The sequence below is a fragment of the Pseudopipra pipra genome, chromosome 5 (assembly GCF_036250125.1).
Source record: "Pseudopipra pipra isolate bDixPip1 chromosome 5, bDixPip1.hap1, whole genome shotgun sequence".
NCBI lineage: Eukaryota > Metazoa > Chordata > Aves > Passeriformes > Pipridae > Pseudopipra > Pseudopipra pipra.
The window spans coordinates 2,715,932-2,743,180 of record NC_087553.1 but is presented as its reverse complement, the minus strand read 5'-3'; the positions used below and the strand labels follow the sequence as shown (position 1 = coordinate 2,743,180).

Below are 27,249 nucleotides of genomic sequence, written 5' to 3'. Positions count from 1 at the left end.
CCAAGGGCTTTTCCACTCTCTTGAGAACAGGAGCATCACCACAGTTCAAGCTTCCCCACTTACCAACACAGTCCTTTTTATTCCAGTGCAGTTTCTTTCCAGGTGGGCAGACACACTCATAGCTCCCCATGGTATTAAGACACCCATAGTCACAGCTACCATTGCTGATGCTGCATTCATCAATATCTGAAAATATAAACAAAGTTGCAAGGAGTGTTAACCATATGTGCAAACATACACTGTGCATTGAGATAAAATGTGCATAAGGAAACCTCTTTCTACCACATCTTTCATATCTGAGTCTCTGTCAACACGGATAAAGGCAGGCAATGCTCATGCCAACCAACTTTAATGCATATTGCATGTCTTTGTCATGTATAGCTCCTACTCTCTCAGGGATTTATGCATAGGATCCAATTTACTTGCCAGGAGTAGTTACACTGAAATTCTTAGAAGTACTCACAAGATACAAAACATGCTCCAAAGTCTCTGCAGCATCTGGACAAAAATGCATATTGCATTATAGAGAAAAATGTCAGAGGCACAAACATCTGTGAGATTAGGTCACTTCTGCAAAACAGGGAGATAAATTCTCCAGTGATTCCCAGATTTTGCTTTTATGATTCAGGTGAAGGAGGAAATGATGTATTCAATAAAAACCTAGCAGCTCCAGTGTAGTTTAGACTTCTACTCTCTGAATAAAAATAAAAGGTAAAAGCTTGGAAGAAGGCAAAGAAGTTACTGTATATGTCATCACTGATCTCCCACATAAAATCTTTCAACTTTTGGTGCTTCAGGAAAGTATCCAGCCAGTATGAGGTGTATCCTTTTAAAGTCTATTCATTCAGCATTTATATACTCGTGCCAACAAGGCAAATCTCTCCTCTGGTGAGAGGAGGTTAATCACACCAAGGTTGTGGGTTCAATCCCCATATGGACCATTAAGGGTTGGACTTGATGATCCCTGTGGAATCCAGAACTTCTGATGCAAGATTTTAGCCTGTGTGATTAAGCAAAAATCTAGAAAACATGGACTACACGCATTGAAGGAACTGGGAAAGACACCTTCATACAACAGGAATGTTTCTAGACAACATTATGATTTTTAAGTCAGAGTCTGGAGGTCCTGGGTCAGCAGTCCCAAAAACTGACAAGTCCCAGAAAAAATCCTTACTTAAACAGGTAGTGGAAGCACCAGCATTGCCCTTCTAAAAAAACCCCCTTATGACACACAATTTCTGTTACAAGAGATACCATGAGAAGAGTTTTAGAGAGAGCAACAAGAGCTGCCCTTCAGCATTACAGGCCCAGAACAAGGACATTTCCATGTGGCTTATTAATTTCTACTAGAGGGGAAGCAAGATGGAGAGAAAACTTAGGAAGAGGTGAGCTTGCACCACATCCTTTGGAAGGTTCTCATTTTTTCTCCCTGGTTTTCACTTCTGCTCAGTGCCAAGGGGAAGTTATTTGTTCCACTGTAAACACCTCTCTCAAGGGGCTGACTAAAAGTAATGACAGGCCTGAGTGGCACAGCTCAGGGTCTGCACAAGTCTGGATTCTGAGCTGTGATTTTGGATTTGCTCATTATGGAAAAAAGCAGGAGGTTTGGATCTCGTTATGTTTTTGCCTGAAGTTCAGCACTGAGTATTTCCAGTTAAGAGTTCTGGTCCTATTTCAATCTTATTTAAAAGGCTGAAGCTGAACTGAGGCTGAAGGTACTTAAAGACTGAGGCCAAACCCCAAACTTTGAGGCTTTCCCTGAGTTATGACACCAAGGAATTAACAGTGAAACTGCAGACCAGTCTCTCCACACCACACACAGCACAGGTCCCCAAACTTTCACACTGTTTTTGCTTTCAGAACTGCCCTCAAGTGGAGTCTTTTCCCAAACTGTTTCCTTAGATGGACTCCTATTTCTCTTCCTACCTGCCTCTACTATACAGTGAATTCATTGGATACTTACATCTCCTATGCCTTTCTCCCAAAAAAGCAGCAGCCAGGCAGAGACATCATTAGCAGTGGCCTCAATAAATGGCTTTTCTGGATTTAAAGCCAGGGCTTTGTTAACAGTATGATGTAAGCTTTACTTAGATTGTATATCGAATAATTTGAATAATTAACTAATTATCTATTAACCACTGTTAAACTAAACTAAACCTTTTAGTTTTACATTTAAAAATAGCATGGAGACCCTTTTGGGAAATGTGTAATTTAGATTCAGGGATTTCAGGTTTTATTACAGTTTTCTCTTTTCACCTTTGTTTGTGTAATGCTGACCTGATTGGTTAAAATCCACAATTTGGACTTGATACACTTAACAAATCCCTCAAAAAACCCCTTTGGTCTCCTCTGACCAGTGTGTTGAACACAATCAAAACCTGCCTCAGCAAATTTTAGTCATGCCCAGCTCATGCTCTTTTAGCTCTATTTTAACTTTATTGCTTTATCATCTTGGGTTCTAAAACCTTGACCTGAAAGAACTTGTGGTTCAGTAAACATTCACAGAGCAAACAAACACACACATGAGCAAAACTCAAGTTTCCAAACCTCCACAGTGTGTCAGTCCATACAGGGTGTAGCCTTTGTGGCAGAGACACTCAAAGCTTCCAGGGTAGTTGATACAGGTGTGATCACAGGTCCTCTCAAATGAACACTCATCTATATCTGAATTAACAGAAAAAGCAGCAAGAAATTAGACTTTAGTTAAACATACAGTTGCAACACCTTGTTACTGATAAAGTAGCAAGGTATTACCTTACTCCCATGTCAAACCTGAATAAAATAATTCCTTTAGTGCCTGATAAAGAAAATACTTACAGGTACAGGGAGAAAGAAAAGAAAAGACAGTTTGGGAGAACCCCACGCAGACTGTTTTATGTATGTTCACCATTAGATGGCAACCTTTAACTTCTGATCGTACTGACCGGCAGGGCTGGGGGACTGGTAAAGTTTTGGGGGGTTAGTGGCACAATGGGAAAAAGTTTTGGGTTGAATCGAGTCATTCCCTCTTCCACTGACCATTCCTCTGACACCTGGGCCACCAGGAACGGGAGTTGCTCCCAGACTTCTGCTCTGCCTACACAAGACTGGACAGACTTGCAACAGCTACAGAGGTTTATCTGACAGCAGTCATGACAGAACAGACTTACTGAAAATGGCTAAATTAAACAGCAATCTGCGCAAAATAACACTTTGGAGTTAATTTTATCCTTAAACAATTGGGTTTTTTTTTAAAAAATTCTCTTCAGTGTTTAATTTTCCTGTGTTTAAGCCAGAGAAATTAATACAATGGCATTATTTGAAAGTGGTAGTTTCAACAGATCTCATTCCTCCAGTGTTCCTGAGATATAAATGAATGGAATAATATTCCTATAACACTTTACACACTTTCTAGAGTTACTTATTAAGAGCATAACCTGAGCAACACCATTACAATATATGACTTGGACTTTCATATTGTACATGCTTGGAAAGCTGTGGGTGCCTGTAAAAACTCGACAACTCACCATATTCCTATATCCAAGTATTATTTACACAGTTTTGATGTTTAATGAAACATTCTGGGTCTCATCTTGCTATTATAAATGCAGACACTTAACTCCAAGAACTATAAAACCAAGATTTTCTGTATGTGTACACAAACCCAAAATCTGTGTGAGAGCTTATAGGCACAAATTTAGAATGTCATAAACAGCTCTATTTTTATACAATCTCCAATTTTAAATGTTTCAAAACATTCACACAAAAGATAATTCACAACGTGGGAAGCAACTGTTTAGGCAAATGCATAACACAAAATAAAATAAACATGATGAACAAAAATCTGTCCTACCCAGTTTTATGTGTACATCACAATCACTTGCTATAATCAAGTCAGAAAAACGACAACTGAGATTTTCTCCTTCTTTCATCCATTTAATTTTTAATGCATTTTCCTATGCCTTTTAAAATATCATTACTTGAGTTCTGAAAGCAATTTCTTTTTAAGGTTTCCTTTATAGTCTTGGTAATGCTCAGCTTTTGAATACACATAAATGGCAAACTGTTTCAGTTTTCTCTAAATAAATACACCAAGTAAAATCATGGGGGAATGAACAGTGCAGTTATAAAGGATTTTTAATGCCTAAGAAGCCAAATCATACATCATGGTTTCATTCATGTGTGACCTCGGGAAATTCACAACAGCAGTTCATTTTCTGGCCTCTGACTTACCTCGGAAGGGCTCTTTTTCAAAAATACAATTTCATACTTCTCAGTAGTGACCTTGCCCTGGGCTAGTTCAGTCCATGGGGTTTACGAGCTGCTTTCACACACACGGCACTTTGTGCTGCTGCACGTTGTGGCTCAGGCCCTTTTTTTTATTTCACATTAAGAAGGATGCAAATCCCTCTGCCCAATAACATGACCAGTCAGTCATCTGCCTGCTGAGGAACAGGCACTCAGGATGGACAAATGCATTTCTATGACAAAGATGTAGCAGAAAAAAAAGGGTGAAAAGCCTTTTAAAGCCCTCATCCCACCTCTGCTGAATTCAGCACCTTGCTCCGGCTGATGGAACGTGGGAAGGCTCCATGAAGATTTCCCTTGCTGGCCCCCAGCTCCTTCTCCTCCTGGCTGTGGAAGGCAGGGCTGGGCACTGCCCGAGGGTCCCAGCAGAGGTCTGCACAATCACCAGTCCCCTGAGGAATTCAGCACTTGGCATAGAAAAGGGAAAAATATGCACCACGTACTCCTCACTACAAGAAACCGGTGCTGTGATACAGGATGCTGAAACCCTGGAAATCCTCTTTTTTTTTTTAAATTTTCTTTTTACACTCTGATATCTGTGCTCTGGACGCTGTTATCCCCTGGCTCCCAGAAACTTTGAAGCTGGCCCTCACACCTCTGCGGTGCTTCATAATACTTCTCCAAACTGAGCCTGAAGGGATGTGCTTGTTTCCCACCACCCTCGTGATACCCTTATCATGAGGTGCTAATGACACCAGTTGTGGGTTTGATCCCTGTATGGGTCACTCACTTCAGAGTGGACTGGATGATCCTTGTGGGTCCCTTCCAACTCAGAATATTCTGTATATCTCTTAAGATATACAGGAAGGCAGGGATTATCCCTTCACAGCCCCTGCTTACCACACCAACTGGGAACAAATGTAGGGATCTAAACCCTGTCTCCTTTGTGCAAACAACACTACAAAATCTGGTAGCCTCACCTACTGAAGAGGAGTCAAAAAAAGCCAAAAGCAGAGATGTGGCAGGTTACAGCTGGAGCACTGAGAACAAAAAATTTATCTTTCAGCTTTCTGGTCAAATCAGCCCCCCTCCCCTCCATGAACACACATATTTTTGTATTGTGTTGCTCTGAATTTCCCCCCTCCCACAAACCAGAATAAATACTAATAAATTATCTTTCTGGGTCTGAGGGGCTCTTAAAACAACTTAAAGTTATTTAAATGAAAGTTTTTTAACTGTTTTAACACTAAAAGTCAAAGTGTTGTGTTTTCAAGGAACTAAGGGGGAAAAGTTCAACTTGAGTTTGAAGTTTGTATTCTATTTTTAGTTGAATTTGGCATAAATTCAGAAACAGTCCAAGCTCTGTCAGAACATTTCAGATTTGCTAATGCACTTATCTGACATCAAGTCAAAAATTCCTATCACACTCACCACTGCAGGTGAATTCATATCACACCCATCACTGCACAGGCCCTTGTGCCATTCCAGCACATAAAGAAACGTCTTCACAGCTTTGCTGCCTGAAGTTTACAGGGACCATGGGGCTAAGTTCATTGCTTCTAGTACATGATTAGTTTCCTGCCAGCTTTTTTTTTTTTAGGATTACTAATGGTACATATAAAATCTAAGAGCAGGACCTCCCTGTTTCACAGCAGATGGCCAAGTTCAGGGCTTGGAGCAGATGAGTTCCAAAGGTCCCTTCCAAGCTCCACCACTGATCCATGGGCAATCCCAGACCTCTCCCCATGGTGTCCTGTGCTGCTGACAGCCCAGCTTCCAGCCCCTGTTTCCATGACATCAAGGCATCATCTCAGGCTGAATAAAGTCCAACATCTCTTCTAGCAATCCCCCTTCCCATCTCCAAAGAGAATGTCTGAACAGTGGAAGCACTCTTTGGTTTTTGCACAGAAGGGATTCAACTTGAAGAGATTGTTCAATGGTTTAATAAAAGAGCAGGATTTCCCTGGGTTTTTGAGGGAAGCAATTTTTGGCAACACTGGCCATGCTTGATAATATTAGTTTGGCTGGGTTCCTATTATTTCAAGTCAGCATTTGGATTTTATCGTTGGTTTTTCAATCATACTTAGCTTCTTTTTTCCCCTGCTTTCACATGTTAAACGATCCCTTAATGATCTTTATTTTTCTTGAATGCAAAGTTAGTAAGTGGGTGTCAGGTTGTCAGTACTGGAAAGTCAAGTCTTCTATCTCCAGAAGGGAGCTACCACAGATCAAATTTCTTCTACAGTTTCCTCACACAGATGTGTCTCAAAGGTGACCTGAGGGAGCAGGGAATAAAGCAGCTTATTTTCCATGCCCATTCAAGTCCCTTATTTTCCATGCTCATTCAAGTCCCTTCCCTTTCCACTGGCCCTGCCCCTGGACATTTCCATAAAGCACTGGCATTACAAGCAAGCAGCTCAACACCCAACATGTGCACGTGAGACTGGAAAACAGTGGCTGATTTAGAGATGGCTTTAGAAACTCCAAACTGGTGTAGGAACCTCTATGACAGAACCCTGGCAGAACATACACGTGCAAAACCCACTCACACAGAGGTGTGATGTGGGGGTTGTGGTTACAGAACTGAACAACCCAACACCCAGTTTGCCCAATTTCACCTTAAAAATCTACTGCAGAAATAAGGGTTGTCCCCTCTCTTTCTTCCTCAATGTAATTTTGTTTGTTCATATTAAGAACATTTGTTTTCAGAAAACCAATGATCATCTCAACAGCTTTTCTCTGACACATACATTAAGTAACTAGGTCAATTTAGGAAACTGGGAACCTCCTCCCAAAACACAGGCCACATATCGTGACTGAATAAGAGTTTGGTCTTGCTGTTTGGAGTACTTTTCCTGTGATTTGAAAATAAACGTGGCAAGGAGAGATCCCTGTTATTTGACGGCGCTATTTGTGCTACAGAGAACGAGACAGGAGGGGCTCAAAGACAATCAATAAAAGCTATAAAAGGGATTTGTGATTGTAATGATATATTTGATTTGTGTGACACATACTTGATTTATCTGTGTCTGGTGAGGCAAGACAAGAAGTATGCACTAGATTGCTGCATATATGCAAAATACATAAATTTAAATATACTATTTCAAATAGAAGTGAAATAGAAAAATTAATATTTTTTACTAAGAAATGGAATGTAGAACAAAAAGAAAAGGAAATCTCTGTCTCTGCTAGCAACTCCTTCATCAGCAAAAGTGACTCATGACACATCATGGTCAAGATATTACAGCAATACTTCGAGGTGCTGTTACAGTCATGACTCCACACACTCCCAATACATAGTTCTGTTTTGTCCATCTCACGCAGCCCTGGTTTATTTTTAACCCCCAGGCCAAATGTGGACTCATTTGTCCCCCGGATCATGCACACAAGCCAAGCTCAAGGTTAGTCAGAACGTTTCGCGTTCACCTTTCTCGGCTTCCAAGTTATCGGCTCCTCTGAGAAACAGAGCCTTTCCTTGTTCCCATTCATTAAGCACACATACATAGAAACTCTAAAGAAGTGTTACATGATGTTTTTAAAATAAACACTAATGCTTTTTTGTATGTATTTTGGCTGAAAGTTATATTCTGTCTTCTCATCCCCCCCCCTCCAATTTCTGCAGGGAACTGATACCACCCATGTAATGTTGTTCACCTCAGAGCCCCGCCAGCCTGCTTTCCAACAATATTTGACAGACATGAGGGAAACCACATATCTTAATCTGAGTGGTTGCTGGGCCATAGGGAGTCATGATTCGAGCTCTGTTCTCCAACAAATGGTGGTTTAATCTCAGTGTTGGGAAAGGCATTATTTTGCCCTGTGATGGGGTTTCCACCACATCTCACGTTTTTTGATCCTCAGTGACCTGCCCCTGTTCACAGTTAGTAAAAATGCATCCTCCATCTGAGAGCTCTCTAATACACATCCAACCCTGACCAGAAGGAATGGCTTATAGCTGACTTCTCCTTATGTTTCAAAGTCTACAATAATAAAACCAATGAAAAGGAAGCATGGAAAGATGTAGTAATGTACAAATCCTCTACTTCATTACCTTCCCACTGAGTGCTTCTGGAGCAGGCTAACACAAAGAGAAAGAAAAAAAAAAAAGCCATAACCCCAAGCCTTTAAAAGTAATTGAAAACCCACACCCATTTAGACTTCCCACTGCATTACTGACTTGCAATCAAGGCAACTTGTTGCTGAGACTTAATTGTTAATAACATACTAATGACCTGCAGGAAAAAAACAGATCTGGCATTAATGGCTATACTTTTAATGTGAATGTAAGTGCCTAAGTAGCACAGTCCCATCTTGTATTTCAGAAATTTAAGTGGGAAACTGTCCATTATGGCTAAGGTTGACTTGGACCAGAGCATTTATTTATTTAAGAACTTTATTGCTCACAGTTAACTATGTGATTAGTGAAGACCAAATGTAACCCACTAATCAGGGACTGAAAGACTTCTGAAGGAAATGGATTCTGCTTGCAAGGAAATGTGCTTTTTATTAGAGATGATTTGTTAGAATGCAAGGAGGTAGTAAAACAAATAAATGTATATAAACAGCAAAAAGAAACCTGCAAAATATACTTGAGACAGAGGCAATAAATAATTAGAAACCTGTGACTTATTCTGCAAGCATCCCACTGAGGAGATATTTCAAGGGTTTAGCAGTGCACAACGAAATGACTATTGCTCAGCTTCAGGGACAGGCACACAGCAGCAGAGAGGGACAAGTCCAAGGCCATGTCCTTCTGTCTTCATAGAGTACTAAATGCAATATTAACACTCTGTATAGCTCTGCTGCAAGTGCAGTTTAGGGAGCCACAGTAGTCTGTTGTTTTGTCATTTTGGTCTGATCACTTCAGATACTCTGATTTGCTCTATGGAGTACCTGGGCATCCCTGATTTCTCCTTTTACTGTGTGTTCTCACATGTCTGAAATGGAATAATGTCTTCCAAGACATAATCCACAAACTGGATATTTATTCTGATAGAATGACTGTATTTTAATACCAACAGGATGACCATACTCATTTAGTTTGACCCCCTGCACTTCAGCAGCCTCTGGCATTTTGCTTGGTTAACCTCCAAAAACATCCCTGCTCCAGAAAGGGTTCTCTAGATGTTTGCCTGGACTGACCCCTTGGTCTTTTCCATCAGTTTAATTTTTAAGAGTTCAAACTGGTCTGCTCCTTTTTAATTGCTACATTTGGTAGAGGCTGAATATTTTCTCTTAAGAGTGTAGTGCACACCTCATCCTTTCAGCAATCAGCAGGTACCTCTTGGCAGATGCTGTTTCCTCGGGTCTGAGGTTACACACAAGAAAGCAGGATTCCAAATAAGTATTTCCCTGGCTGCCCCCATTAATTCCCATCAGCTCACCTCAATTCAAAAGACACTGATCTTTCACTGGCCCCTTCAGTGGCTGGAGGAACTGCAGCAGTAGATGCTGAGCACCAAGGGGACAACTCTTCACCCAGCAAACTCATCCCCCCCATCAACATCAGAGCAACTGTTTACCCAGCAGTTACAGCAAAGGGAACTGCCCTTGGGAAGAACAAGGCAGTACATTTGGGAGAGTCTTTAAAGGCAAATGGCAGCTTGTTTTCTTTATCTCTGGTATCAGACCTTATCAAAAGAGACCAGTTGCACTTTCTGTGAACCACTCTGCTATCTCTGGGGCCTGAAAACAGAAGGAAAGCAGGTTAAAAAATGAGACTTGGCAATAAAATTGTAGGCCTAAATTGTTTGCTCCCTCTCCAGAGTAAATACAATCTTTTCTTCAGGAACTCTTCCAAGGGAGTTTTATGTGATCTCACGTATCAACAAATTAATTTTCCTTTCTCTTTTCATTTTTTTTTTTTTTCAAAAATTCCATATTTAGTTTTTCTTCCACACGGAGTCCACAAGCATATTCTCTTCCACAAACCTCCCTCAGGGCTTCCCCTGAGTCTACAGAAACGGGGCTGGGGGAACATCTTACTGCAGTAAAGGCCTATTCCCTGGGTGTTCCCCTTGTGACCCCCACACATCCCTCCTCCTGTCAGCACTGCAGGGCCAGCTCTGCTCCCAGTCACTCTGGGTTTGTTCTGCCTCGTGCACCAGCCATGCAATTATTGGCTCGCTTTTGGGTCACCGAAGGCTTTGCCCAAGGGGGCTGGGAAGATTTATGGTTTGGGATGGAAAAACTGCAGGATTTGGCAACTTCAGCCGGGCAAAAATTGGCAGTGAACTTTGGGGTCTTTGGGAGGTTTCTTTGACTGTAGATGGTGGGGTTTGGTCCAAGGCTTTTTTACATTTCTATAATGAAATACATCAAAATTATCACCACCATTATTACTGCATTATTATTTCTCTGCTGTTGGGTGGATTTCTGATATTTTTCCCTGCAGCAGCATGAAAGACCCCACCACCCACTTTTTTTTTTTTGTATGCAGCACCAAACTAAAAAACAATAATGGTAGAGGATTACCTGATAAATGCCAATTTGGCAGACAATAATCTCTTCTAGTATTTCAAACATGGTTGTGCAAAACTGCTTGCTAAATCTCAGTACTGCAAGGGGAGTTAAGCTTAGCCAACCTGATGTTCAATTTAAGGACCAGCAGCACAGGATGCTGGAGCTTCTGGAGGCAGGGACAGACCACAGCCTTGTGCTGCAGCTGAGCACAGGTCACCTCCTGTGAGACTGCACCCCAAGGTGCCTGTACATCTGGCCATGAGTCACTCTCTGTACAGACACACTCCAGGGACCCTCAGACTGACAATTCACATCCTCCAAGATAAGAAACTTCAGGGTTCACCCACCTGCTGAAGGGGGAGAGAGGGCAGAAGAACCCTCAGCTAAGGTAGTCTCTCTCCCCAGAGGCTTTGCAGAGAGACCCCAATCACCAGAGACAGTTCTGTGGAGACTTTCAAACAGAGGAGTTAAAAAAAGAAAGGGATTTTTTTTTTTTTTTGCAGGTAAGAAAGTTTGCCTGGTCTCTTATGGAACAGGGAAAAAAACCTACTAATAACTAGACACAATGGTATAAAATTAGTGAGCCTGCCCAAGGTCACAGGCACAAAGTGAGCCAGGGGAGGTGTTCTATTAAGGCATTTGGAAAGGAAGATTTCAAGTTGTTATTGGTTTTCTCTGTCGAGCGTATCACATTTAACCTCACCATAAGCTCATGGCAGCTCTCTCATCCTTACTGTTATCTGTGTGAATAACAATTTTTAAAGGGATTTCTAAAGGATTTAAAAAATATATATACAAAAAAATAAAATACATATATAAAAATATAAAATCTATAAAAATGCACTATAGGGATCTAAACCTGAGTAAAGCACCATTATCTTCTAAATACAACCAAAGCTAATAGTATCAATAACAGTATAAAATATGCTCTGGTACATTTAACAGTATTGTTCACTTTTATAACCTATTTCAAATCAATACAAAGTGAGTTAAGCCAAGCACGAGAGCTGCAAAATCTACCCACTCTGGGATCAGGTTGGGATGGAACAGCTTGGTGAAAGGCCAAAGAAAGTCCAAGTACATTTGCAACTTTTCAGTGATGGCAAATCAGAGAAAGGTGAAGAGAGCTGCCACAAATGACCCTGACTTAAAACTGTACCTCCGAATGTTTAGCCTGGGGATTGAAATGGCAGCTACAGCCAGTGGTGTTTGGGATGGGACCAACACCTTCAGTGCATCTCTGACACTGAATTTATTTGCTTCACAGCTTCCCCACATTACCTACAGCTTGTCTCTGACGTGAAATTCTGAAACAAAATTATTTATGGTGTGAAAATAAAGACCCTCCTGAGCCAGTTTGTTTGCTGTATGTGACAACTGGACACAGTCACCACCCAGCTGCACAAGGGCTTCCAGGGCTGAATCTGCTGTGACATGAGGGGAAGGACAAAGAGAGATGGTGACAAGAAAGGCAAAAGGCTAAGTTTCTGTGTGAGGAACATCTTGAAATCGGAGACAAAGCTGTGTTTATGCTTAGACTTCCCTTGCTCTTGGGCCTAGGCTTACCTGTCCCAGACCTTCCCCACCCCTTCCCCATGACATGAGGGCTTTGTTGTGCTCAGGTTCCCCTGCTAATCTGAGGAACCCAGCAGGAGGCAGCTGGCTTTGGCTCCTATTACGTTTGTGCTCTCACCATTGTTCTGCCAGGGCAATCTAAAATGCAATTAAATGCTATTTCCAATGGTTTTTTTAAAGAAAACAAAGTACTTTCATCAAAACATTGCCAAGATTTTATAAGCAAACATGTATCATTTTCCAATATCAATCATTTCCCAAGGCAAAGGCAAGCTGAGTTATCTACTGCTATTACAGCAATAAACTGTGCTACTACTTCAAGGGCTTGGGGTAGGAGAAGCCATATATCAAGAGAAGTGCATTAAAAAAAACTTCAGGCACATTAAAAGAAACTTTATTTGTTTTCCTACAAACATAAACATGTTTACTAGTCTGCACTCTGCTCAAGCCACTATTTACACAGCAACTCTGTAAGAGCAGCTTAACAGCCTGATGAGACAACATAATAAAGGCTTCACCCTCTCTGTGCCAAGGAAGGAATATTCCCTCTATCCTGCAATACACTGGATTTCTGAAAAGAGGAAACTGTTCTCTTTGCTAAGGTGCTTGTCTCCATCACCCTTCAGCAGGAGCTGCTAGTGAGACTTCTTGAAGGAGCAGGGGACTAGTGTGGGTGAAAACGTGCCTGGTGTTATTTGACGGTGCTGAAAGAGCAAGTACAACAACACAGTTTCAGTTTTCAGCTGAGAACTCAAACACAGCACTTCCCTTCACCTCCCGTGGACCTCACCGTGAATTCCCAGCTCCCTTGCTCCTGCTGAAGTCAGTGACCACTGAATATACACAGGAATTGCTGTTTTCTGCTTCAAAAGCTTGCTTAAAAACTCTGCCCAGAAAGGCAGGTATCCCTCCAAAAACACTAACACTGTGCTTTGCAAAATGCATCAAAACCCCCCCACCCAGCAAAATCCCAGGAGACACTCCCCCCATTCCACTGACTGTTAATATTTGAGCTTAGATTTTTGGTTTTATCTCACCTGTCCTGACTAAGGCCTCATCTCCAAGTGAGCAAAACAAAGAGTAGCAGTTTGTAACGTGGCTACTGGAAGAAAATCACATCCCTTCGTTTCAATGAGTTTGGCTTTTATTCTCATCAGAACAAAATAAACAAACCAGGGCACTTTTAAAAGGCTCAGGAGTGGAGCTGCAAGCACAAGAAAATGAATATTTGGGACAGAGTTGTCATTTTAATGCAATTCTGTATAGCAGAAGGCTATCTGACCTTAATCAATGTGATTATATCTATACATATAGTCTTTCTCTGATTCCCTTTAAAAACAATTCCTATTGAATTACAGCTTTCAGCATTATTTATCAACAGATTATTGTTTGTGGAAGAATGCTACCTTCCTGCTCTGACTATTCCAAGGCTGACTCATATCCTGGTAATTCATTAATACATAACATGATTCTAGTCCAGTGAAGTCATTTCTGCACTATACACATCATAAATCCTACAGCATCAACTGAAAATTGTATCTCAAATTCTCTTTCTAAACACTAATGGAACGTTTTGCTTGGCTTCCCACACACATCAGCAAGGAGAGGGGGCCAGGCAGAGCTGTAAAAAGCAATTTGATAGCAGTATACTTTTATAGAGTTTAAGAGTGTAAGAGCTACCATACTGAACGAGACCTGAGGTCAAACTAATCTACTGTCTTACTTCCAACAGTAGCCTGTGTCAGGAGCTTCATGGGAAAATGGAAGTGGAATAATCTGTCCCATCTGCCCTCCCCACATTAGGTCTCATCCCATTAGAAACTGATTTAAAGCCTAGATTGTGAGGTTTAATATTCCTTCCAAAGAACATTCCCCTTTAACTTATGAAAACACTGTGCTGCAGAGGGGAGAGCTGGAGGTGGGGGGGGATGTATTTGTTTTCATGTTTCAGCAGACTTAATTGCTACAACCAGCACGGCAGATACTATCACTTGGCAAACAAAACTTGTACTGGCTAGAGCTGTTTTTACTTCATGCCTGGGGCATTTATTGTTTCTGGGTATGATCCTGCAACCCTTTTTTTCTCACAGAGGCAGAAAACGCACCACTATTCACAGTCTCACTGACACCAAGTGTAACAGAGAGGATTTTGAAAAGTATTCCTTTCATTGACAGTGTAACATGTTGCTTCCCAGCAGAGTATTTTTTTAATCTGATGCAAGGAGCAATATGGTGCTTGTCAGAAGCACGATATTTTTGCAAGGCTCAGTGGCACAGAATGCCTTAGAGAAAATCTGCACGGGGAGAGAACATCATCAGTGACAGGGAAATCATCCTGAATTTTCTTTCTGTGAAGCCAGTCTGGTTTCCATAAGCAGCTCCCAGTATCTCCTCCAGCACACCACTGATTCTCACTGGTTTTTGAGCTACATTAGCAACTGAACCAGCACTGCTGTTCATACACCAAGAGTCCACACAATTAAATACCCTGGGTCAGACTCAGCTGGACTGGGTGAAAATCAGCCTCTGTCAAGTCAATGTATTTTATAACTGAGAGCACAGCCATCTGGTCACAGAATCACAGAATATGCCCAGTTGGAAGGGACCCACAAGGATCATCCAGTCCAACCCTCAGCCCTGCACAGGACCATTCCCAGAGTCACACCCTGTGCCCCAGAGGATCATCCAAACCCTCCCGGAGCTCTGGCAGCCTTGGGGCTGTGCCCACTGCCCTGGGGAGCCTGGTCAGTGCCCAACCAGCCTCTGGGGGAAGAACCTTTCCCTGAGATCCAACCTGAGCCTGCCCTGACACAGCTCCAGCCATTCCCTGGGTGCTGTGGATGAGTGGATGAGTGCATCAAGGCAAAATCACTCTCCCTCACGTGTATTACACAAAGGAGTGTTGACAGGGGAATGGCTTGAGTCTCCTCATCCCTCTCTCCCATTAATCACCCCCACAGTGGCACTGACACCCCATTCAAGTGGTGCAAGGCAATAAGGACCAGCAGGTTCCTTTACTGTGGTAGCACTGCAGCTCTGCTGAGTACAACAGCCTTCTCCTTGATATAAACGAGAGCAAAATGAGTTCTGCATGTTTTTTCTGACTGCTGAAGACCTCAAACTTACAGCACATGCACATGAAGACTCGGGCAAAAGTCCATGAGGGGACTTTAAAGTCTGCTTGCTCCTCACCCCAGACAGCAAACGTGCTCTCTGGGATCCACTTCCCTCACAAGGACACAGGCAGCAGCAGCCTCATGGCCTTATAATGCTCTCCACACTCTACAGTTCAGTCCTGACCATGAAGGTGACAACCTCAGCGAGAGATTTGTGTGGGTTCAGCTAAAAATGTATTTTAAATATTAAGACAAAAACCCACACCAGGCAGTAAAATTTCTGCTGGTGCCCATCTCATCTGGCTGTGAAACTGTATGTTACTGCCCCTCCAGAAGGGAGAGGAAGGCTAAATAATGTTATTTTTATTAAACATTTGCGTTCTTTTCCATATATTTAATGGAAGGAGAAAAGGGAAGAGAGGGGGTAGACCAACAATGAAACTTTCCAAAACTCTTCCCTGGAAAGTTGGCCAAACTGCACTGAATTTGAGGGGCCCATTGTCTTTTAAAATGACTCATGTGAAAGCTCAGTTCTAGCACTGATCTGGATTAGCTGGAGTCTTGAATCAGCTCCTTCCCATTTAATGTTCCTCACAGCCTCTGGGATGGCACCAGGGCACACTCAGCTACAACTCAGGGCAAGAAGAGCTGGGGCAACAGAAGTGAGGTCAAAATATAGCTTGGCTTGGCTGGCAGAACGATGACATAAAAGTCCTCTGTCCTGCCATTCCTAGCAAGTTCCTCAGGATTTTAAAGCTGAATACTCCTGTCCTTCGTTTCCACAGTGCAGATGCTCCAGCTCTGACCTCTGTGCATGTGTTTTGTTAAGTCATCTTGGATGGGTGGCTGTGTCTTACACAAATCAAAGCAAGGGGTGTATCCTTATCCTGAGACCTCCATCAGGTTCTGTGACTGGGACCAGGCCAGTTGCTTCACTGGGTTACATGATCAAATGTGAGTGGCAGGTCACTGTCATGTAGCCCAAGGTGCAAACCTCTTTCCCATTTTTCCTTTTTAATTTGGTTACTCTGTGTCAAAGATGTCTAGTGATTCAGTGCTGCCAGTGTGGATGCACTGATTTATTTGGGATTAGACTGGTCCTATACATCCATATTTACCATCAATGGTTCCATACAGAAGAGTATAGTGAGATCTTTGTAGCTAATCTTTATATGGGCTTCTGGAGGCCAAAAATAATTCCCACAAACACTTTCTATCTGTCCCTCCCTGTATGATTAATCCCTCATTTCATACCCATTTTCAAAATGGAGATACCATGCTGGGAGATTCAAATCTTACCCCTGGAAGGCTAATAGGGCATATTTCACACAAATAAGTGAAAAGGTGGATGTTATGGCACTGTTTCAAGACCAGGCCTGCAGGATCCTTGGATCATAGAGAGTTACTGTGTTTTTCAAGGTGCTGTGTTTCTTTCTCTCATTCTGGAATGAAATAAGGCTTCTCTTGACAATTATGCATTGGGAGCCCTATGTAAAGCATCCCTCTACCAACAGATCAATCATAGAGTCAGCTAGGTCTAATCACCTCAAATTCCCTGGAACTAAGGGCTATTTGGCAGTAAAGAATGGCCAGTCTCTCATTTAACAGTGTTATTTTAGGACTGAATGGATTACAGTTCTGTAGTGCAGCAGGTTAACACAGAAGGCCTGAGGCTGGGTTTGAATAATATTCCACATCATAAGTGAAAACCAGGTGTGGATGGCTAGAGATAATAAGTATATCCTGTAACCTGTCTCTTGTAATTAGAGAGAAAAACACCTCAAATCAGCTGTACCTGGACTTCTACTGGATACCTTTGTAGTATTAAATAACAGAATGTGCCCACAGAAAATCACTGGAGGGAAAATTCAATATCCACAAAGCAAGGGGGCAAATGCTCTTTGGGATTTCCTGCTCTACAAACATGCATCACTGAATTTCCCTTGGGCAGGCACCAGCACTACCCAGAGCAGACTGTGAGACCCTGTGTTCCAGTGCCTACCTACAGAAGAGTCAATGCATTTGTTTAAAATCTGGTAGGAAGGGAACAAAGAATAACCAACAGTCAAACAGGCAATACCTCAAAGCATATAAAAAACGTCTCCTGTGGCCTTAGGGAAGCCCCAAAAATGCCATGCAGGTATTCCACATGCCCCAGAGGACAGTCATGTCCTTTTATTACAGTGTCTGTATCAATTCAAATGGTTGGTGAAAAGGCTCCTTCGTGTCTGAACATCACGTCTGGGAGCTCTTGCAATCACCAAGCCCCACTTCAGCCTTCTGTGGAAGCTGTAAGTGGACTAGAATGATTCAAAAAATGCCTTGAACTGCCCCCTGCAAAAGTTTAAACTCCTCAGTGTAGAAGGATTTGTCTCTGTTTTGGACAGAGGTGGTGAGAGGCAGAGGGTGAGTGTGGGCTGAGCAGACTCAAGCATTACATGTTGATCACTGGATGTTCCCACTAAAAGGACACTTTTTTTCCCTCAAGGTAATACATCTTTCCATCTCTACCACTCCCTGGAGAAATTTATGACAAATGTGTGTGCTGTCTGTCACTGTCTTGCTTTGCAAAAAGCAATTCCTAGAGCAGGAAGAGAAAATTATTTATGATAGAATTTCACACATTTTTCTGGGTGCTTAATGAAGCTTGAACTTGAGTGGAGCAGAGAGGCTGCTTATTGTTGATCTTTTTTCGAGATCACTGCACAACAAACAGGAACTGAATAAGCAATTAAGTTAACTGGCTTTAAAACTCATATTGGCTGAGGATTAAGGTAATTATGTCTGAGCTTACACACATTCATTGCAGCTTCATTTCACTGCAGCGAGTCTCGCCTGTTTGCTTGTTGCTGATGTCATTCTAAAAGTGATCTGAGTTGTTGTCCTTCTATTAATTACCAAAAAGGTTACAAAGACAAGTTCTCCTTGCTATAAATGTAGCTATGTTATTTTTATTACTTGTTCAAAGGAGAGGCAGACCAGTTTTGCTAAGTTTATATAAACAGATCCAACTATTTCTTCCTGCGTCCTAGAATTTACAATACCTTAGACTTAAGGGATCAATTAAAATAAAGCTGCATTGTCATATGGTGATTTCACTGTCAAAAGAGGAAAAAAAAAATCTATTTTTAAGTCTAGGTTAAAAAAGAGACTCTGGGAAAGCAGCATCAGTCTCCACAATATTACTGGCAGGGCAATGTGGATTCTTCACCTTCTGGGTTAGAAATAAGTTTCCTTTTAAATGGCTGGAATGCAGGGGAGGGGAAAGGAAGGGAACCCCCCACATTCTCCTTGTCTAACAAGGAGCCACAGCGTGAGAACCACTCCCTAGTGGGAGTGATCTGTGATTGACAATGGTTTTCTTTGCAGCCAGGGCTAAAAATGGTTTGGCTGTAAACAGACAAATGCAGGACATTTTAAGGCCCTTTGCAAAAGCAAGGGCTTCTTACACAAGCACTCTACATTCAGGGTGGCACCAAGTAAGCAGAGTTCCTGAAAAATCAGTGGATTTTCATATAGGGATATGAGCAACAACAGAAAAGAAAAAAAAAAAACACCTTCTAATGGGCAAATTCACAGAAGGCAGATTCACAAAACCTGGAGGTTTCTTCCCCGGGCAGCCCAGGCACTCACACGTGTGATCTTAGGCAAGCTGCTATATTTGGCTTCACCCTTCCTGCCTAAAAACCGAGAGAGAAATACCTTCCTCTTCACAGAGAGGATGAATGTGTGTAAGGCATTTGGTATGATGGGGTGGGGGCTCTGCAAACAACCAGAACAAAGTCTGAGACTGATACAATTTCCCTGTAACCTCCAAGTCAGCTCTGAGGTCTACAATGAAAGGACATCAAGGAAATTAGGTGAGGTGGGACAACTTCAGAATTTCACAGGGTGTATGGAGGAGCTTTTTTACTGAAACATGTAAAATTGCCTTGTGCTGAAGTTAATAATGATGATACAAATAAAGTCATGCAGCAACAGCTTGCTTGTATTTTCCAACATACTGTTTGAAAAATGTTGCTAACGTGAACTATATCTCTGTGGCTTTGCTCTTCACTGATTACTTCCTGTGAATAATGTTCAAAGCCTTATCCAGGGGTTCTGCAGGTTGTAAAAGGGTAAGCTTACCAGCTGTTTCCATGGGCATTTTGCCTGAGGTTAGTAGAATCTGTTCCTTGCTGTTAATATTGAGCACATTTGGAGATGAATGTTCTATACACAAGAGGGACCATCTGAACTAAAGAGGACTCAGTCCCCAACAATGCACACTTCTACAGTCCTAAGTGACTGTTTTGTAAACATGTTGATTAGTAACGGAAAGAAATCTTTATTTAAAAAAAAAAAAAGAAAAAGAAAACCAGAGGAGAAAGGCAATGTAGACAGAAAGACCATAAATCATAGAAAATCTATTATGAATCAAAACAACAGATGTAACATGAACAACAGCATCTTTTATAAACACAAATTAGACTTTTCTATTTCAAGCACTGGAAAGGCTAATATGCCTAAAATAAATTTCCCTGAATCTCTCATTAATGTTCTATGGTCAGTGTTGACTGGCTGTTAAAAAAACCCGTGCATGATTTATATCCCAAAAGAGTCACTAACCCCAAAACACAGTTTTCCGTCAGACCTGTCATTAATAACCACAACCACTTCCCCTAACTATACTCTTTTTGCAGCAGAAGCAGCAAAGTACAGGTGATTCACACATCAGTGATTTCTTGCTCTATATTCACTTCCCTTCTCTCTTTATTAGCACTGACTGCATGAGTCACCAATTATCACCTTAAGCACCACGCAGGAACTGAATTATCACAGTGCTCCCTCCACAAAGCAGGCATCACACCATGGCTGCTGTAATCAGTCTCTGGGGCCCAAATACCTCAGACTTCAAACAGGAAACGACTTTGTCCTCCCCTGTGAAGAACCAGCCTTTCTGGGACTGGAAGAACTTGCCCAGCCCCAAAATTCTCTGGGCTTGCACTAATCTGTTACAGCAACAGATAAACTGCAGTTTACCAATCAGTCAGAGTATCATGTAGAGGCCAGACAGAGTGCCTGCCCTTCCTCATGGACAACGGGAACAGCAGGATGGCCAGACCATGTTGATACTTCCATGTCTGATCACATGAGGGAGAGAAGAAGACCAGCCACTGCTTTAGTCCTTGCAGGGTATTTGTTGTTCCAAGAGACTCACTCATTCCGTAGCCCAGGCACAGGAGGAAACAAAACTCACTGGAACAACATTTACAGAGCTGCTTCCAGATTTCCATTGTCATGACAGAAACCTGCTTGTTTACAGGGAGCTTTCAAAGCCTATTACTACTAACTTTTCTCTTTGAGTTTTTCACTGGTGTAATTGCAACTAGTTCAGTGGTGAAACCTCCGACTGACACCACAGTGAGAGCATGTCACGACACGTGAAATTCATGGACCAGAAGGTATTCCTGACTATCTCTAAATACATCAAGAAGTTTCTTTTTAACATTTTGTTCCCCTTTTTAGCAGGTAAAACAAAACCTGACAACTTACCCTTGTCTGACATGATCCTACCATGTTATTTTTCTGCCCAACCTGTGCTACTCTGAGCTCTTCCCATCCTGTCCAGCTTGAAATCAACCTTTCCCTGACTCCTTTGTGCCTAATCCCACAGCCAGGGTGGAGAAGCATTCCCAGATGGTGGATGGAAGTACCAATGAAAAGCAATGGAAAAATTTCTGAATGGCATATGTATCTTCAGACCTTGGTTTCTCTTTTGTGGATGAACAAAGAAACTCTAAAATACTAACGCTGTTTTGGACTTCTGCATGTTCAAAACCCCCTGCAAATAATCATGGATTAATAAAATTTTAATTGAATATATCCTGCTTCCTCTTCTCTCTCTGTTGATGCTCATCTTCATAGCCTTTTCCAGGGTTTTTTTAAAGAGCTCAAATGCTTCAAGCATCATTACTCCAAAGGTACATGGTTAGTACCTGGAAATAGTTGTGCACTTAATTAGTCATAGAATAAATAACATCATATTACTTAGATAACAAATCACGACACGCACAGCAGAGGATATAAGCCACACTTCATTTGAATTCCCACAAAACACCACCATTATCCCCCCACAAACAGTTTCTGCTCTAATTTGTGAGCTCACAAATTAGACTCTTTTTTTTTCAGTTTAAACCTTGCAAATGCTCTATTCCAGTTTGTTACTCTAAACAACTCTGGTCTAAGTAAGATAAGCCTCTGTCCCATTAAGATCATAGCAAATTAGAGGATTTGAACATAAGGCTCTTTGCCTGAGGCTATTCCATGATGCCACTTGGATTTTTACACTTCAACAGGACACTGGCATTTCTGCTACTAAAAACATTGAAACAAGACACTTCCAGCAATCTTCTAATCCCACCTCAGAAAATGGAAATCTCGTAGGTCTTTCCTAACCCTACTTCCTGTGACAGCATCATGAAAACCTATAGTACAAATGAATTAATTACAAAAAAAAGAAATCCACTGGAAACGACATCCTCATTACACAAAGAGCAAAGTAAATGAAGCATTACCTTGGCAGGTCCTTTCGTCTGTGAGCAGTTTGTAGCCTTTCTGGCAGCTGCACTCGAAGCTGCCAACTGTGTTTCTGCAGAAATGGTCACAGCCCCCGTTGTTCACCAAGCACTCATCGATATCTGCCAAGAACCAACAGCAAAAATTCAGCTCTCGACAGCAATCCAGGGCAGGAGTACAGGGATTTACTCAGATCCCCAAAGAGGCTGTCCCTGTTAGGAACCAGGCTGGTCAGGTGTGTCCCTTCCCAAACCTGTCTCACAAGGCTCACAGGAGAGCCACGAGCTGAGTTGTTCAGGAGACACAGGTATGTCCCCCAGAGCTGAAACTCAACAAAGTTGAGGTATTTTGATGTTAAGGAGCTTTCAGAGAAGCTCCTTTGCAGATGTAGTGGGTCTGCCTGACAGAAGACTTCAACCTGTGTACGACATATAAGTCCTTTACTTTCTCCAGGAACTATCAAAACCCAAGAACACAAGGAAAAAAACTGAAATAATAACAAACACAAAATAAGCCATATTTGAATTTTGAAAAAATGCCTACATAAACAAATGTAAGGATTTTTTCAGAATTAGCATTATGTGCTAGTTTGTCCATTATTCAGTGACACCCATTTTTGTGTGTCTAACTTTTCTCACTTGGTATAACAGAAGAGCAACTAACATGTCAAATGTTGCTTCTGAAGGCAGAGCACCTACTGCCTTTATTTGAAAGCCACATATATATATATAAATATACATATATTTATATGTATGAAGGACAGGATCAATGGCTCTGACTTTAAATAATGATTATGAAGTGCACTGATGACCTTGAAAAGACCTTTGTTCTTAATTTCATATGGGCAATTCTACTTCTTGCACCTTTTAACTTCTCCCAAAGGTGCTGAAGAACTGGAATGATCAGACCCTTTTCCAACCCATAAAAGGTTGTGCAGTAAGAATATGAGAGGCCACAAAACCTCATTTGAAATACAGAGCATCTTTCCAATCACAAAGCCATGGATTCATGTTTATTTGAAAAAGAAAAAAGGTACTCTTATTTTTTTTTTTCAAGAGAAGAACAGTGCCAAAAAATAGCTCTTTTGATGAATGCATACAATGAAGAAGTAACAAGACATCAAGCCTTGGCTGCCTACTTCTGGAAGTGAAAACAAGATGTGGAGAGTGATGTTTCCTCTGGAAAAGCCTCTTGCTGTAAGAGCTTTGAAATTTTCAGGTAACAGCTGGCCGTCTAAAAAGCCAATCTTGCAAAGTGCAAATCTAGATGCCAAAAGATCCAATATGTGGAGGTGGAAATTTATCAAAACCAGCATGATGATGGTGAATGAAGGGCGTGTTTTAAAAATTATTTGAATTCAGGGCGACTCTTAGTGGAAGTCGTTAGCTAATTATTGGAAACACATGATTACCAACATGGGAGAATGGCATGGCTCTTATCACCTCCCTGCACGTAAAATATAAACAGCAGCAAGAGGAGTGGGGTTGTAAGCCTGAAAATTCTAACAGCAAATCCAGAGAGGCAAATTCAGCCCACAATTCTGAAGAGCCCTTTGCTGCAAGCACATTGACACAAATATGCTCAGCACTCAGACAAGCAAGAACAACTGTATGTTGTTATAAAGGTTTTCTTAAAAGAGTTGCATTTGTGGTGAAGAGGAAACTTGCTCTGAGACCCTCTGAACTGATACTGCTGCTTATTACTTTTGTGTCTGCTTGTGCAGAGGAGAGGGTTTGGCACTGAATCCTGTTAAAAGAATGAGTGTAAATTGTAGGCAGCAGCTGTGGGGATATCACACCCTGAGAGCTTTGCACAAGCCTGACCAGATCTTTATGTCTCAGGCAACAAAGTTCTCAAAGTGATCAGACATCAGGAGTCATGTTTGTTGTCTGTGGTCCTCCAGCTTTGGGGATTCGGTCAGCCAAGAACAGACAGCCCTGGGCTCCCAACCTGATACATCTGCAAAGAACAGGCTGAGGGTGTCTCTACATAATCCTGTGAGACTGGAGGCAGAAACCCACTTGTTTTCAGCTGTGATCACCTGCACAGCTCAAGATCAGCAGTGAAAAAGCACTGAAACCAGGACTTTTTGGCCCAATTCCTGCACGTTGGCATTTCCACTTGTAGGAGTGATTTGAAAGGAGCTCCAGCTTGTGCAACTTGGGACTGTGTTGAGGGTCTTATGATGGATTACCACAAAAGGTCCCATCCTTTTGCACAGCACAGGTGTAACCTAACCACAGTTTAGCTTGCCCTGACAAAACTGTTGGACAAATGGAATTGTGAATTAAAATTACTAATATGTTATGCATCATATGCACACAGAGCAGTCATCCATCATGAAGAAGATATCTTTTACCCTGTGATAAGAACAACATGACCTTTGGGCTACTCTGCTGCCTGAGCCTGCTTGAAGCAGAAATTACTTGCAGCCTGTCAAACATCATTCTGGAGTAACGACTGATGTTTTAAATGATGGCCCCTGCATTTCACATGTTAAATTCCAAATTCCAGTCTCACTGACTTTCTTTTCAGGGTCTCTGAAGACCAGAAGGGGCAAAAATGAAACCCTGCTGGCATGAGAGGGTAGATTTTAGGCTGCTAATAATTGTAATTCCACTGACAATGCAGCATATCAGTTCTACACCAGCAAGTCTTCAGAGTAATTCAGAACCAGGACCTGGGTAAAACCTGGGAGAGTCCACAGGAAAAGAAAGTATTTATACATTTCTTCTAACTGGAAAACATGACGTGACCTTTTGAAACCAGGACCATCAAAACAGAATAGAGGTCAAAACTGTTAGCTGCAAAAACATTCTAAATAACATAAACAGTGCCAACGTCTCTGCTTTCACTGTATTTCTTTCCACGACCATAGCGAGACTGACAAGGCATGTAAAAATTATTTCACTCTGTGGAGAGCAGTGCATGGCTGCATTTCACTTGGAAGAGAGCAGTATCATGTCTAACTGGTTCACAGGAATTGCACCACGTCTATATCCCCACTATTTTTCTTTCCACAGCTATAAATAATTTGGGTTATGAGCCATGTGAAAATAAATGATTCCACTGCGTGAGAAGGTGAGGCCCCATTTATCTTTAAACTCACTGGTACCCAACTTTGTCAAGTGCCTCTCTGAACTGCACGGAGAGCAAAGCATGTCTGCCTGTCCTGTAGGGAGAAAAAACACAGTGGAAACCCACTGTGGTATCTCTACCAACTCTGACATTATTTAGTCAACTATCCCCATACTATTATTGGGACTGGAGAGGAGTCATAAACCTGGAGTCTCCCAACACAGTTCTCAAGTGGCTCCCTTTCAACTGATGATCCAGGTTGCAGAAGAATGGCTCCAACTTCCCACAGTGCTCTTCTGCTCCTCTTTATCCTCAGGAATGCAAAAGAACATAAAGAACTGTATTTCTCCATGGGGGCTGTGCACAAAATGTCCTGATGGTCAATGATCAGACACTGTGTGGGTCACGTCAGACCAGGACGTTTGATGGGCTTTCATCTGGCAACGAAATCCCACAGGATTTCTCCTGTGAATATTGTTAAATGATATCTTGCTCACAACAAGCTCTTGATCTGCTGCAAACACCAAGTGATGCAGCCAGCACAAATGTCCATATTCTTCTGGACAGCTGATTTCAGCAGAATGGAAGGGGCAGTGATTTTAGAAGGATGAAGGAGGGCTGAACAAAATACTTACAGAGCAATTGATGATCCTGAAGTTTTCTGAGGATCTCAAAATACGAGGGAGGCAGCGGAATCAGCTTTAAATAGAACTTTTCAGCTTTAAATAAAGGCACAGGAACTCAGATGCTCTGTGATAAGCTGCACAGTCAGGATTTGACTCGGGTTAACAGGCAGACCATTATTTTTCTTTTCATGACCTCGTGAAGATTAATGGGGATGGCTGCTCCTTTTCCACTTAAAGCTTTGCTCAGTGTAATTCATATTTGGAAGGACCTGGTTCTGATCAGGGTGCATTTATGCACTCGTGTGTGCATATGAACTCCCAAAGATTTGCCTTGCTGAATACAAGTCAGGGAACAAATTAAAAACTAGGGATTTTGGGTGACTTGGAACTTTCACATAAGCTGCTTAAAGGCAACTGAAAGGGTAATCAACATGCAATCTTCACTTAGCTCTTGAACAATGATGGATATGGAGATTTCCAAAGCCTCATCAGAGCCGGAAGTGAGGATTCTCCTTTCAATGGCTGGACAAATATTTGAACTGATTGTGTCTGTCTAATCCTTTGCAGATTTAAAATGCTACCCAGCTCCAGGAAAATCATACACTCCCAGATCAGCCTGAAATAATTACAGAAACTTAATAACCTTCTTGTTTTTAATAATGACATGTTAGGGCTAATAATGCTATTACCAGTACTAAGCACATATTAATATAAATGTATTTTCTGCGAGTTGTTCTTATTCCCTAATTTCACAATCTTCCTTTGCTTTTCTGTCCTTCTCTTTTCTCATGCTTTTACAAATCACCACTGTCCCCTAAACCTCCTAACTAGTGTTGCCCTGTTGACACAGATATAAGTTCCTTGATGCACACAGACCACAAAGTACTTCATAAAGCAGCCACAAAACTTTTTAACCCCGTGTCAGAGGCAGGGAAATAGAGGAACAGAAAAACAAACTAACTCATCCACACTTGAATCCAAGCCCAGTGCACAACTCAACGGGCTCCCTTGGTGTTGCCAATCAGCACTGGCTTCCACAAAACACATGTTGTTCCACCTTTCAAATATTACAGAGCCCCCAATGCTCAGACTGCAATTGTTTTGATATCTGCCTGTCACTTTGCAATAAAACTTGAAAGGCATTAGCTCGGGATTAAGGTGGGCATAAGATATCAGGCTACACTTGCAATACTCAAAATATTCCGTAGCATCTTAAATAATGCACACCAGGGATATCTTGTTAAGGTAGAAAGATAATTTCATATCCTCAGACTCACTGGATTCGGTGCCGCTGTGAGAAAATCTAAATCAAAGCAGAACATAGGTTCTGCTGTTCCCTCCAGAAAACATCCAGCCAGCTTCTGTGGGGTTTATTTACATGGAGTTAGTCCTAGTTCCAGTTTTACAATGGGTTTATCCAGCAGTTTGGGAAGGGTGTGACACTTCTCAGCTTTCCTTCATCTGTAGAACAGGGTATTGGTAATTATCACTTGATGTTTTATGGACCAATACTTTAAAATGGACTATTCTAACTGAACAAAGCATTATGGATCGAAGTAATTAGTAATTTCAGAGGAATTACAGTTGTTTAGCTCCTGATTTGGGCT

General features: G+C 41.7%; 1 protein-coding gene across 4 annotated transcripts in view; it reads right to left on the bottom strand.

The window, feature by feature from the left end:
* Positions 1-27,249, bottom strand: part of SCUBE1 (signal peptide, CUB domain and EGF like domain containing 1) — a 175,269-nt gene that overhangs the window by 23,937 nt on the left and 124,083 nt on the right. For all 4 annotated transcript variants that reach the window (XM_064654102.1, XM_064654103.1, XM_064654101.1 and 1 more), the window contains 3 exons: positions 21,938-22,060; positions 2,548-2,664; positions 64-186 (listed from right to left, as the gene is read on the bottom strand). In XM_064654102.1, coding sequence (XP_064510172.1) covers positions 64-186; positions 2,548-2,664; positions 21,938-22,060 — 363 coding nt within the window. The remainder of the gene's footprint in view (positions 1-63; positions 187-2,547; positions 2,665-21,937; positions 22,061-27,249) is intronic.